The sequence below is a fragment of the Ascaphus truei genome, chromosome 2 (genome assembly GCF_040206685.1).
Source record: "Ascaphus truei isolate aAscTru1 chromosome 2, aAscTru1.hap1, whole genome shotgun sequence".
Classification (NCBI taxonomy): Eukaryota; Metazoa; Chordata; class Amphibia; order Anura; family Ascaphidae; genus Ascaphus; species Ascaphus truei.
The window spans coordinates 9,616,124-9,630,940 of NC_134484.1; the positions used below are offsets into that span (position 1 = coordinate 9,616,124).

Here is a 14,817-nt window from a genome sequence, read left to right on the forward strand (position 1 = left end):
GCCGAGACTCAGGACTATGTGTACTACTCCCCTGAGGGAATCGCAGAAGAACAACTCCGACGGAGCCAACGCATCCGGTACCCTCCAACTCGGGTCACCTACTATCAAATGGGGGCACCCCATTATGAGGCTCAGCAGTGTTCTCGGAGCAGGATCCAATCTGTGATTGTGATGCTCACGGAATTGTGCAATATTGTTTAGAGTTGGGCATGTGCTAAGTTATATGATCTGATGCATTTTTATTATATAATTTATGTATGGGTTGAGTTATTTATCCCAAGCGAGGTCGTTGGGGTTTTTCACCAGGGGGAGGATGTAGCCAGGTCCCCCTTGACATGCTAGCCCCCCCTTGCGCACTCACCCCCTCCTTCTGGTATGCGAGCGCGCGTTGTTAGTTGTTGCTGAGTTGTTAGAGTTAGTTCCTGTTGCTGTGCTGCCTCTGTCAGTAAGAGGCACCTGGAGGTCTGCAACATTGTTGCGGTAGTCTGATGCAGAGCTGTGAGTCTGGCAGCACAAAGCAGACAGAGAAAACCAGTTGGTGACTGGAGCAGCTAGGGGAAGGAGGTAGGGTGCAGGGGTCTGTGACTCTCTGCACTAGGCCAGCAAATCCCCTAGGCCCCAGATAGCCCTGAGTCATCTTAGCTGAGTATTGTAGGGACAGGCCCTAGGTTAGGGACCCTGCCCCATTATATATTTGCTAGGAGTGTATCACGGACATTGCTCGGATTACTAAGAGGGAGCTGGACTATCTCCACGGAGGCCCAGCTAGCGTGACTGCGGCTTACTGGCAGCAGACAGACCCTAACTAAGGTAGAGACGGTGCGGAGCTGTACGGTGATATTATCCGCGCTGGAATTCACCCCACGCGTAGGAGGATATCCCGGTGGATCCTACCCCAGTGATATAGCGGCACCCGTGGCTGGAGCCCGGGCAGGTAACCTACACCCTCATGTGCACCAACAAGGCCTATCACCAGACATAGTGGCTGCGCAGTCACACACACATTGGTATATGACTTGGGAGTGCGAGACATTGGGTTGGGGTTACTGGACACAGGGTGGGATCACTCTTTGGGAGGTAGCGTCCGCCGTGACGCCTAGAGGTGGTAGCGTCCGCTGTGACGCCTAGAGGTGGTAGCGTCCGCCGTGACGCCTAGAAGTGTTAGCGCCCGCCGTGGTGCAAATTAGCGTAAGCGTCCTGCATGGCGCAGTAAGTGTCTCCTCCAGGAAGGGACACAGGTTATGCAAACTGTTGTGGTTATATGTTGTGTTGCGGAATAAGTAAAGTCCCATATATATATATTTTGTGTGTGAGTATTGATTGTCCTGCGAGGAACTACTCCCCCTCTGGTGGGAGCCATCGCAGGTGGAGGCGCTGCATCGTTATACGTAAGTTGTCCACAGTAATATTACCCCAGGTTCCCCGTGGCGGAAGCTCAGCCCTCCTGTGAGCCAACAGGTTATGCACCACAATTAGTAACCATGTATGTTTCCTGCCCCCACACCGTGTGATCTGCGATTGGGTGGGGGAAACCCCGTTACACATGCTATTAATTTTATTGTAATTTTATTTAGGGAAAACAGCAGCTCAGATGCTTATAAATTCAGATACACATATCCGATGCATAGAAATTAATATTCCCATATCAGATGCACAGGGCCTTATTCTGTGAGCCTATTACACCGATAGCACAATTTAATTCAATGGGGTTTTCCGTGCTGTAGGACTGGATCAGCACTATAGCAGCGTAAAGAATAAGGGCCCTAGTCTTATAGACCAGTGGTTCTCAACGCCAGTCCTCAACAGTCACCAACAGGTCAGGTTTTAAGGATATTCCTGCTTTAGAACAGGTGGCTCAATCAAAATGACTGAGCCATTGATCTTTAAAACCTGACCTGTTGGAGGAGTGGAGTTGAGAAGCCTTTTTAAAGACCATACAAAATGTGACAATGTCTGCCTCATGTTGAGAAGATTTAGTTACATTGTTAGTGTATTTTGAGAATGCATATACTTTCTTGGTTAGATTTATTAAACTCTATGGCTTCTTGCTGCTGCTTCCTTGGATGATTTCTCAGGGTAAGAGGGCATTGATTGAAATGTAACAAGTGGCTACCAGCAGACATGAGGTTCCTTGCTTGGTGTCACACCACATAGACTTCCACTTCACACAGGGTGAGATACTCTTCGCGTCCAGGAATAACCACACTGACATAACGACCCTCCATCCCCTTGCAGCAAAGATTAATTTTGGGGTTTGAAATGTCATTGATCGTTCCACATCTGGGGAAGAAGAAAAGAACAGGATATGTAAAGAACAGAAACAAATATTTGAAGTAAAATAGACTCATTAAAGAAAGATTACTGGTCTTATCTATAAGCCCCAAAACAATACTGTAGTTGCTGCGGATAAATCCTTGGGAAAGGCAGCAGCGAGGTTCAAAATGTTGATCTGCAATAAAATCATAATTATATCAAGAGTGACCATTCTTTTGATATTCCATTCTAGCTGTCCTCTAGAACATCCGATAACATACTCCATGTTTCCAGATTTTCCCATCTTCTATCGAGTTATACCACCTGTCCGTATGCACATTATTACTGCAGCCTGTGGGATATGTGGCATCTTCTATAACAAACTCTGTACAGTTTGATTCTTTAGATAAAACAGCAATTAGTCAATTTCTGTACATGGAAGGGTTTTCTCTGTCTGTGTAATGGCCCTGTGACCACCGTGCATAGCCGGTGGCAAAGGAGATAACCTGTATTCATATTTATATTACCAATATACCTTTATCATCATGGAGAAAATATAGAAAGTAGGACAAAGGAAGGAGCATGCTGGTACTCACACAGGGTTCTTGTTGTCTGCAGAGTTTCCGACACGGACCTCTGCCCCTTTCAGACGCTCACTGCAGCAGTCCTGCCTGTTCGTTACAACAATTGTATCTATCTTATAGCTCTGCTTCAGATCCAGCTTCCACCAGGGATCTTTCTCATTGTTGGTGTGGGTGCAGGGTTGTGCACTGAATATACCCGTTTTGTAGCCATCAATAGCTCGATCAGCAGTAGCCGATTGATAATTGATGAAAGTGGAGCTTTGACTGACTTCTACCAATCTTGCTAAATTCGGTGCTAAATAAGGAAACAGGTTAGTTTAGACTGGTAACTATTCCAACAGAAGACAGGGACAGACAAAATACACACGGAGCTGGGACTGATGTAGTAGCTTTATTGGTAAAGGACTTCAATTATTTTGCCCGCAGCCCGAGAAACCTTTTACAGATGGAATTATATCTGTGAGATTATTTTTATATGCAGAAAATCTCGTGATTAGCCCTAGTAGTCTTCTCCATCAAGAACCAGGCTTAACTTTTGTAAACATTTTATTTTAAAAGATCATTGATTTACTGTATCATCAGGCGGTCAAACATAGACTGCAATGCACCATTAATGCTCAGATGTACCTGCATCAATATCAGTCACAAAAGCCAATCTCTGTATACAGTAAGTTTAAAACAAAGAGTATCACTTGTGTAGTAGTAAGTATATTTTGTTTAAACATGAAATAATTGCTAAGAGACTGGATTTTAGAACATACAGGTATATTTATTTTTTTCTTTGTTTGTAAAGAAATTATGATGCCTGTATTCACCAAACAGATAAATGTGTAGACCAACCAGGAATTGATCAACTTGAATTGTAGAAAATCAATGAATAAAATTGTATTTATTTTACCTAGAAAGCTAATGAGATACTGATGGCTTTAAAAGCAATTGTCTCATTCTATAAAAGTCAATTAACTTAACTAAATAATGTAATATTTTTGCATGCTATGCTAGGAGGTTAGTGCACTGTTACTACGTTTTCCACCGCACCAACCTCAATAAGATCTTCTCTTTAATGCCAAACCCTGAACACATCCATCTGAATGTTCTTACCTCCTGGCTGAGGACTGCAGGACTGAGCCCATCCGGAGACTGCATAAGCAAACAGAAGCACGAGGAACTTCATCCTAATGTGAGGGAAATGGTCACATTTGTGACTGTTACTAAAACCAGAATGGTATATTTTACATTTACCTTCATGCTGCATTTACACTACACACTGAAGACACGCCATATTTGTATTCATTTAAGTAACATTTATGTGTATTTTTTTTCTTCTTAAAATATTACTATGTATAAGTTGAATTTAGACGCACAAAACCTGGACAAAATGTTTATCAGAAATATATTATTTCCAGTGTTTTTCGATTGGGTATTAAAATTAAATTAATTACTTCTGGCATTGCGACCGTGCAATTGCTTGTTAAACAATCACATGGTTGCGACCTGCGCCACATGTCAGGAATGGAACATGACGTCCTTCTCTTCCTTTCAGATCTCCCCCCAAAATACAATGATGTTCTGTGATTGTTGGGACGGATAGGGGGTAACCAGGCTATACAATAAAGGTTAAGCCCAACCGATTATCCCTGACACCCGTGGGCCCCTGGAAGCAACCTAACACCATAAGCCGGGGGGCAGGTATTATAAAATGTAGAAGTTAAAGTGACTCCTGCTTTTCCACTTTTCATATTCCCTGTGCCCTAGACTCATGAAACTTTATGTGTGTATGTTTTAGGTGGGATATTTGGGTAGAAATGCAATTGTTTTGTTTCCAGGAGTTCGGGGGTCAAAGATACCGGTAGTCCCTTAATTCTCCCCGGCGAGCAGGCATGATTTGCTGGTACGTGGGTGGAATTACACCGGGGCTGCCAAGTGTCCCACAGACTCCTGGTTTTCAAGGCCCAGATATCCCAGTCCTATTTCCCTTACAGATACGAGTTTCCCCAAGTGATCCCATGTATTAAAGTATATTTAATTTCATTTGTGCTTTTACTATTAATATCTATTCACTCAGCCCGGGCACCCATAAAGGTGCTAGGATGTCTGGGTAGACATTGGAGTTCAAAGAGGAGGCGGGTTGTTGAGAGGTGTCGGGGTGCTAAGTGGCCGTGCATTGCGGAGTACTTGGTCCGGAGACCAGAGACCCCATGCGAGGAGGACACTCATGTCTGCCAAACTCAGCCTGCCCAGTAGGTGGCAATAGGTAGACTGGGGGAAGCTGTAGAATGTCGGTGCGTTTCCCATTGGTTAATGATAGCTCAGTGAAGTGTATGTAAGGAGAAGCCCCAGTCAGAGAATCAGACGATCTAGTGGCTTGTGTCGATGAAGCTAGGGCGGGCTTTTCAAAGTTGCTCTGTTACAAATAGCAGAGCAACCAGCTTCATTTTGAAGCTAGAAATGTCTGCCCTGCAGAGACAGATCTAAGTCAGACGCCAGATCTAAGTTCTCAGTTCAGAACGTAGCGGTTGCTGCTGGAAAGTGAAGCCGGAAAGAGGACCAGGAAGCCCGGGTGTGTATATCCCGGTCAGGGTAAGCGTACTGAAGCAGGCGTCCTGCACCTAGTAGAGCTTAGATTTCATCCCCCAGACCCCCGGTAAGTGTGCTTTTATCTGTATTTTGTGTATTCTTTGTGTTGTACGCGGGTTTACCCAAATAAACTGCATTTTGTTTTTACTACCTTGTTTTGCCTAATGAATGATCCCGGTATAAATATAAATAAGTGTCAAAAGTCCTGCTCTTCCGTGACAATTGTCATAAGGACCGCCAGAGTACTTGTCCTAAGAAATCCTGAGAATCAGGACGACACTATAAAGTTTATTTTAGTCAACAGGAATGGTTCATACCAACTTTAGTGAGATTGTTAAAATGGAAATTAGGGGCCTCATGCAGAGAGCAGCGCTATTTCAAAACTCGCCATTTTTTGGGGAAAGTCGCGCAGAAAACTGCCGAATATGGCGAGTAACGGAAAACGCGGCATTTTTTTTTTTCGTTTTCAAAATCTCGCCGCGCGGCTGGCGAGAACCTACATCTCGCCAGTCTCGGCATCTAGCATCTAGAAAAGTTGGCAATTACATGGAGCTCGCCGCCTATAGGAAAGGGGAAAAAAATGCGCGATTTTTTTTAACACATTTCTGCAGCGCGCATCTCTCCAATTCTAACTCGCCACACGCATTAATGCCAAACATTGCAGAATTCGCACATTTCTGCATATGGAGAATAAAACTCTCCAAAAAAACTACTTTTTATTAAACTCTCCAATTTTTAAATTCGCTGCTCTCTGCATGAGGCCCTAGGTTTGATATACTTTGACAATATGAATATACAAACCCTTCACCTGATCAAAAACATTAGCTAAAGCAATAGTAATGTTTAGAAATAATGAATGATTTAAAGGCTGTGACAGGGAGTGTGATTTCATATTGTCTTGCTTACCTGTGATGGAAATGCTGAAAAACACAGTAGTGCTTCTCACATTTTAAGAAGATTTAAACACAATATAATAAAGATCACTGAAGGAGCACCCCTTACCCGAATCCTTCCTTATATCTGCCCTTCCTAATGAACCATCGATCTTCATGTATCTATATCCTGTACTTCCTCTTGTTCGCCCTGTCTCTACACATCACTTAGATTGTAAGCTCTTCGGGACAGGGACTCCTTTTCCTAATGTCTACTTTTATATAAGAATAGCTTATTCCTGCTATGTTACGTGTGTTAATGCTGTAACGCGCTATGTACATGGATGGCGTTATATATAAATAAAGATATACATACAGGACATACATCCCATTTCTCTTTCCAGATTACCCATTATGTCAGCGATGTGCCCATCACTCCCTCTGAACCTTTGGGTTTCTCTTGTGTCCTCCCTGCTCTTCTCATTGCCCCCAAACTCTTCAGCGGTCTCTTCAGTCTCTTTATGTCTCTTTATGATCTCTCCGTGCTCATCAGTCTTTCACAAAAGGCCGAGTCCATGGTCCCTGCTGGCGTGCTGAGTCGCGCTGAGGCGCAGGGAAAGCGGGTGCTTTCCCTGGCCTTGTGGTTGCTTACCGCAAGCGCTCTCAGCAGCCGTCAGGGGGCGGTCCGGGGGCGGTCCGGGGGGCGGGCGTGTCACTGGCCTGGGGGCGGGCCAGTGACATCACGGAGCTGGTTCGCCCTCATTGGGCGAACCGCTCACGTGACCGCACGCGGAAGCGCAGGTGAGCTCCTACTAAAGCCGCGCTAATTGCGGCTGTAGGGGCTCAGTGCTGAGCGGGAGCGCGCGTCAGCACGCATCCACAAGTACGCAGGGAACATGTCTGGGGCCTTACATCTTATCTTTTCCCATTCCTGATACTGTTGCATGCAGGTTATGGCAACATTGTGTTTGTTTGTAAGGTAGGAGGCAGTTTTAATTTTAAGACAACAGTCACTCAAGCCTCTTAAATCTCTTTGAATTTTAAACATTACTATACAAATATCAGTCTACTTTAACAGCAGCTGATGTCATTTTTGGAGTACTCTTGTTTGCTTTTAGTAATGTCTTAGAAATATATAAATCAATAGTATTCTTAAAGCTACCTGGAAAAAAACATTTAACATCAATATTTCACCAAGTTTAAAAATCTGCTAGATTTTATCATGTAAATAAAGTAATATACAGATGTAGCAAATGTTATTGCACCCGCTGATAATGCAGAATATCAAAGATTCTCAATAGTATTTAATGGCAGTGATAGCGCAAAATATCACAGAGTATCCAATCATTTTTCACCAGCGAGTGCAAAACCCTTTGCTGCATCTGTACATATAGTTTGTCCCACATGGTTAATGTTAGAAGAGACCAAAAAATACCACTACTGCTAAGCAGATTGTATAGTCAGCAGGATGAAGAGACATGCAGTACTCACCTTAATTCTCTCTCTCACCTCTGCAGCACTGGGCTGAAAGCTGGGGTTATATACAGGTAACTTCCATTATTCTCACCTTGTACCTCCCACTTATTGTAATATTCTCTGTCCTACGCCCTCTTCAGAAATATTTGTTTTCCAAGAAAAAGGTGATATATTTGACATCTGCTCTTTATCTTTGACCGTCCCTGTTTTTCTTTTTCAAGTTATGTACTGAACACAATGAATAATTCATTAACCCACAATAGTGCCGATCAGGGCATGGTCACCGAAAACCCATAGTGAAGTTTTCAGGCAATAGTGCCCCAATCTGCACTCTAGCAGTTTAATTTATAACCCCTGATGAGTATAGATTAGAAAGTGTTGGTTCAATAAATACTTTATGACCTGCTTTAGTAACTTAGAAGAAAAGAAGGCACAGGGACAGTGTCTACATTCAATAATACACTGTCAGGTAAATACAGCTACCTGTAGTGAGATGGTACCTGTATATGATAACGTATCTCATTCATTTTCCATCTCTTGTATGTGCATTTTGTTTTTGTATATGCAATGGGTCACCAATGGTTCTCTTTGGTAGCATTACTACAGATTTATCCTGCAATGCTGCCTATGGGGCAATAGAGATACAATAACTTTGTCATGACTCACCCATCCTTAATGACCATGAGTGCCTTGAGGGTTCAATTGCAGTGAGAGACTATAACCATTTATTGGTGATTCATCAGTACTTAGGTTTTTAGGGATCTCATCAGCAGTCGGGATCTCTAGCAGCTCATGAGAGCAGATCAAAGGCTACTCAAGGAGGAGAAGACTTCTGCAGCTAATAATAGAAAATGCAAAATAATTGTCGTCTTTCATGACACCAATATTTATTTGAGGGAGGTTTGAGGGGCTAAATTTGAAGCTCAGGGGCTTAACCAAAATATATTTATTGTGCCATGAAACGTTTTTTTGGCAACTGGAAGTTGTCCCATTGTTTCTACAACCAATAGGATGACCCCAATCCTATTGTCACAGGAGACCAGCTTATTGACACCTTTTTACCAGGATCATTCATTGAGCAAAACAAGGTAGAGAAATAAATTTTAATTTATTCTGCATAAATTCGCTTACACACAATGAAACACAAAATACAGACGAAAAGACACACTTGCTGGAGGTCTGGGGTCGAAAACTAGACTTGCCTAGGTGCAGGGAACTTTATGGGAGAGTTTTACCTTGACCGGGACTTAGTCCGGAATTTCGTGGAATTCAAATCGGCATAAATCCCAGCCATGACCACTACTTTCATTTCTGAGAAGTTGGTCCCGCCTGACCGCGAATTGGAGTTAGTCCAAATCTCCTGGAACTCAAATCGGCATAAAATCTTGGCCGCAAAAGTCAGGGCTTAGTCTCTGGCGGGCAGGCTTTTCAGGCTTGAAATCAAAGCTGGTTGCCTTGATATTTTGCACAAAGCAACTTTGAAAAGCCCGTCCGCGCTCTTTCAACTCTGACTCAAGGGGAACACTCAATCTGATTGGCTCACGGCTTCTTATAGTATTCCCTGCTTCATTCATAAAATAGAAGCAGAGAGGACAGCCAAGCAGCGCGTGGGAACATTCTCAAGCAGCCAATCAGAACTTAAACTACCCAATATGGCTCAGAGGTAACCAGCCTGGCATAATACCTTTATTAATTGCCTGGTTACCCCCTCACCGTCACAATGTTAAACCGGGTGCCCTGGCCGCTGGTGCTAGTTGTCTAAATGCTTCCCAATTGAATCATGGCAGAGTATCTACTATTATGTTTAATCTACCTTGGATGCGCCTGGCTTTGAAATTGATGTTGCTTCTATGCACCAGTCTGCGCAGGAGTCAGATCACTGGGCCTGATGCTGCTGAGATACTGTTCACTGCGCCCACCATCCCTAGGTTGTCGGACCCGAATATGTGTTTGCTCCCTTGCGATAGCTCTACTCCCACTATGATGGGAAAACTCTACAGGAATGAAATATTTGTAGTTAAGCCGGCGTCTACCCATGCCTTTGGCCATGGTTGCGTGCACTATTCCCCTTTAAAGTAGGAGCTGAAACCTAGCATCCCTGCGGCATCTGTAGAAATCTGACACTATTGATTGATCTGGCCCTTGTCCATCCATCATTTTTTCCTGTCAAAGCCCACAAGGTAAACTGCCCATACCCTCAGGTCTGCCTCCAGCTCTTTTGTATGTATATATGTATGTATCTATGTATATATGTATGTATATCTTTATTTATATTGCGCCATTAATGTACATAGCTCTTCACAGCAGTAATATACGTGGCATGATCATGTAAGTAACAAATACTGCAGATAAAACATAATGGGATCTTTGTGCATGAAAGATAAATGCTGTGGAAGAAATGGTCACTCAGCCTTATCCTTGCTTCAGATCTGCATCTCAGGGAGGGAGACAAGGAACAGGAAAAAGCACATCACGCAGCCTGTCCACAATCAGAAATAGAGCATAAAAAAAAAAACTGGTACTCACATTTCCATTGTGGTGATTGAAAGCATATAAGTCGTTTTATTTTTCTTGTTCCATGGATATTTTCTCCCTGAATGGAGTGCCCTCAGATAAGCAATGAAGCCAAAAGGTGTTTGGCAATGTGAAGTATGCCAATGTGACTACCAATCTCCCTTGGGGTGGATGCCTAAAGGGTCTTGAACCTCACTGGAGCACCTCCCAGGCTGATTAACAAAGCCAAAAGGTGTCTGTATAAAAAAATCATCTTTTAATATATATAAAGAATATTAAAAAAACACAAGATTAAAATGATTGAGACAGGGTGTGCAAGAGGAATGAACCAGTCCTGATATTAGTGCTGGTATTGGGGAAGGGAGATATTCCGGGGGGCTGCAGAAGCTTTTACACACATCTCGACGAAGCTCTAGTGGTGACAGTCACAGGAGACTAGGTTTATTGTACACCTTTTTACCAGGATCATTCATTGAGCAAAACAGGTAAGTGAAATAAATTGTAATTTATTCGCATAAATTGGCATACACCCAATGAAACACAAAATACAGATGAAAAGCACACTTACTGTGGGTCTAGGGGTCGAAAACTAGGCTGTTCAAGGCACGGGGAACTCTAAATAAGAGTTTTACCCTGACCGGGACTTAGCCCGGAATTTCCTTGTTCCCAAATCGGTGTGAAGTTCCCACGCCACCGCTCCCTTCTCTTCTGACAACTTGGACTTTTTCTTGACCGGGTGTTTGTACCAAACTCCTGGAACTAAAATATGTTTGCAATCCCAACCACGACAGCTACGATCATTTCTGAGAACTTGGCCCCAAGAAGACGGGACTTGGTCTCTGGCTGATAGACTTTTCAGCTTCAAAACGAAGCCGGTTGCTTTGTTATTCGCGCAAGAGCATCTTTGAAAACCCCGCCCGCACTTCTACCGCTAGAAATCTCAAATCTGATTGGCTCGGGCATTTCTTATAGGATTTGGAGCTCCATTCACAAAATACTACAGCCAATCAGAGCGTGGGAACTTTCTCTGTAGCTAATCAGAACGAAGTCGGTATAGAAAGCTGGGTTAGCGGGGATTCTGAATCTGCCAAGGGACATGCGTACGTTTGCCACCTCTGTCCCTGGCTATTCAGTGCCACCCACTGGGTCAGGCTCCCTTAAGTCTGGGAGACCAAATGGCAGCCTGGACGACTGCCATTGTCCTCCTGACTTGGGTATTTGAGCCCTTCCCTGCTACCCAAATGGCTTTCACACCTCCTGCATCCTCTGGCTACTTTAATCTCCGATGTCCACCAGACTCACTGGCACGACTTGTAGCCCTGTCAGTCTGTGTGGGCATCGGTTCTAAAAGTCCCAGCTCATTACAGTACAAAACAGTACATACAGTACAATGTATGAATAAAAATATACTTTAATACATCCTTAAGCCCTGGGTATGGGGAATAGAATAGAAAGCTGCACTTTTATTTCTACTGGCCTTTATTCCCCACACTCTATCTTTAGACTTAGTCTGGACTCTGAGAGTCCCCTCACAACCATATATATGGTTGGAGTGCCAATAAACCCCAATATAGGTTCTGGGCTACCTGGGCATTAACTGCGTACCCACCTTAACCTAGGGACCCTTGTAGTTACACAGGCACTTTTCATCCCTTTGCCCCATTTACCTTGCTGGGCTGTGCTGAAGCAGGGAACCCTAGCGGTGAGTCATGCAAGAGTTTTCAAGGGGAAATGTTGCCAGGACAATGTGCCTACATGTATCCGAGAATCATTCCCGGGTACATTTTTAAGGGAACCGACAAGTCACCAACTACCTAGGCACATTCTGACAACAATTCCTCTGCATAAACCCCCCTTGAAACTCATGCCCTAACACACCCTGCTCACTGGCATGCCCAGAAAGGTGATAGAATACATTGTGCACTGTCCAATAAATCCTTTTCTCCTCAAAAATGGATGTAGTTGTCTCTCATGCTGCTCCTATTCTCCAGTGATCAGCGGGGCAAATCTAAACGTACAAAAAACAAAATTAATATAAGGTCAATCAAATGTATATATAAAAGGAACATACATCACTTACAATAAAACAAGGGATCATGTCCACTCCTCAAAGATGGAGCTCCCAACGAGGGTCAGGCACTGGAAAAAAAACAGCTTCTCGCGATATCAAAGTCCCAGAATGTAAGAGGGAAGGGAGCCATTTTCAATGTAGATGGCAACGAGGAGGGTCCAAAATGGCGGTTCGTGCCAAAGACTCCGGTTTGGCGGCAACAGCGGAGCAGATGCCGGTGGGCCCCTGTACCTGGATGGGGGTTCACGTAGTTCACATCGGGTGCGGGGAGACGTACCGGCCCAGCGAGTTGAAGGGGGCAGTGACCGAGCAAGGACAAGAGCTCCACATTCAACAGGCCAAGGTGGGGAGATCATTATGGGAAGGTGTAACAAAAATGGGGTTAATCAGCACTTTAATAAAGGCAGTATGCTCGGCTGGTTAACCCTATTTCGTATTGGGGATGAAGGGGTTAATTTTATATGCACTACACGTACTATTTTCCCCTCTGTACCTTATTGTCCCCATTTTGCAGGATTGTATAGGCCTGCGGTAATGTATTGCATTTTATACCTTCCTTACTTGGTTTTGGACACAAGATGCCGCTGCGAGAAACAAACCGCAAGTTAATTGGAGAAGCGTGACGCGGCCTCTTTGTTCCATTGAGGAACCTAGGTATCCATTACTGAGGCTTGAACACGCAACAGCAAGGTCAATTGAATCAAAGGGTTGCAGTTTTCAGTCTCAAGGGGTTACCGGATACAATGTATCTCGTCCCAGTTAGTAGCGTAACTTGAAAGGCGGCCGGCAATTGCTGTGGGAACTCGTTCAATTGACGTGGGAACTCAGTTAACCGCAAGTCAATTGCCTTGCATTGCCATCTCAAGGAGAAGCCCTAACTCGGGAATGGAATGGGCTAGCATTCTGACATTTGGTGTGCAGTCCCAGAGTAACACCCCAAGCACACACATATTAAAAATATAACTTTCGGATAAGTAGAACATATATTTTTTAATAAAGTGCCTCTCTGGCTGCAGTTTTAAAAGTACAGGCAGGATACATTTTTTTCTATTTGCCTTTGTAATGCATTCAGTGACCAAATGGTTTAACACCCATGAGCTGGGGTCACTTTCTTATACAGACTTCAGAGACCCCATGTTGAGGCAGTGCCTATGAGTCTAGGGGAGTGTTGCAAATGAAAGCCCCAGTGCCAGAAGGTGTGAATTAGCCGGGATGCTCGCTGAATAGGAGATCCTGTTAGTCATCTGGGCTAGTTCACACCTTGAGACCAACTCCTAGCCTGGGAGACGCTAGGGAAAAGGGGAGTACACATATGGTAAGCAGCCAAGGTGTCAGGTTAGCACAGGCGCTGTACCAACCGGAAATCCCTGTAGTGCCCACTCTGCAAACTGTGGGCAAGATAGAGATTGGTGGGTGGGAAATTCCCATGAAGGGGATTGGGCGGGTATGTTGTAGATATGCTAGCAGACCCTATATACATGCTCCTCGAGCTATCCCCGTTGTCTTTCTTTTACATGTGATTGAATTTCCACCTCGCTTCTAAGAGCGGATAAGAGTAGCAGCAACGACCCAGGAATGCAACGAGTTAATTTCATCGGAACCAAGGACAGAACTCTGCTTCAGGATTTCGTTAGTGCTGGTGGTTATCTAACGAACTCTGCTGTACTATACAGTATGGGTATCCATTTAAAGCTTTTGACTCTGTAACCACTAAGCAATTGAAGAAGTGGTTTGCTGGTAGATTTCAAGGGCTTTTAACGATACAATGTATCCGTACCTCGTTAGCCTGCAGAACTGGAAAGGCAGTGGGTCAATTGACGTGAGAAGTAGGTCAATTGATGTGGGAACTTGGGGAACTTGAGTTCCCACAAGCAAGCCGGTTCAATTAAGCAGGCTACCTTGCGAACGGAGGCACCCAGCACCCTGATTTTTGGTGTGCAAGTACAAGTAAATAAAACACACATATACATATATAAATTACAGTGGTACACCGGGAACATGAAGTTTTAATAAAGTGTATAAAACTGTAAATTTAAAATGTACAGGCAGGAAGAGTTTTTTCGGTAAGCCCGGGAAAAATCCTCTGACATGTAAATGTGCTGGGGGTGAATGAGCTTAGGGTATTTTTTCCCTTGCACGTTAAAGAGGTCCCGATGAGCTGGCAACCCTCAGTCTAAAGAAGTGACAGGGATGAAAAGCCTAAGAGCACCATAATGTATACATGGCCGGAATCCTGATAAGTGGCAGATCCCGGACCATTGACACCTTTGGGCCAAACCCCAGACTAAGGGGCACAAACAAAAGGGTGTACCCCAGGTATGCTAAGTTGCATGGGTGTCAAGCCAACACATGCGCTTTGCAAACCGGAAAGCCTTTTTGCCCGGTTTTGCAAACAGCGGGCAAAGCGGCCATTGGTGGGTAGAATATTCCCACGGAGGGGATTGGGTGCACATGTTAAAGGTACCCCCGA

General features: G+C 44.2%; 2 protein-coding genes across 2 annotated transcripts in view; one reads left to right on the forward strand and one right to left on the reverse strand.

Annotated features, from left to right (window-relative positions):
- Positions 1–14,817, forward strand: part of LOC142488078 (uncharacterized) — a 908,622-nt gene that overhangs the window by 542,590 nt on the left and 351,215 nt on the right. The window lies entirely within an intron of this gene.
- On the reverse strand, positions 1,542–7,801 carry LOC142475522 (pentraxin fusion protein-like). The gene is made up of 4 exons (XM_075581358.1): positions 7,778–7,801; positions 3,939–4,012; positions 2,850–3,132; positions 1,542–2,280 (listed from the first exon to the last, which is right to left on the reverse strand). The coding sequence occupies exons 2-4, from the start codon at positions 4,009–4,011 to the stop codon at positions 2,142–2,144; spliced, it is 495 nt and encodes a 164-aa protein (XP_075437473.1). The 5' UTR covers position 4,012; positions 7,778–7,801; the 3' UTR covers positions 1,542–2,141.

Excerpts from the sequence above, each read along its gene's own strand:
- LOC142475522 (XM_075581358.1), bottom strand. The coding sequence starts at position 4,011 with ATGAAGTTCCTCGTGCTTCTGTTTGCTTATGCAGTCTCCGGATGGGCT. Across the intron at positions 3,133-3,938 it reads CTGCAGTCCTCAGCCAGGAG|CACCGAATTTAGCAAGATTG; the intron begins GTAAGAACATTC and ends TTCCTTATTTAG. Across the intron at positions 2,281-2,849 it reads GCAGACAACAAGAACCCTGT|ATGTGGAACGATCAATGACA; the intron begins GTGAGTACCAGC and ends CTTCTTCCCCAG.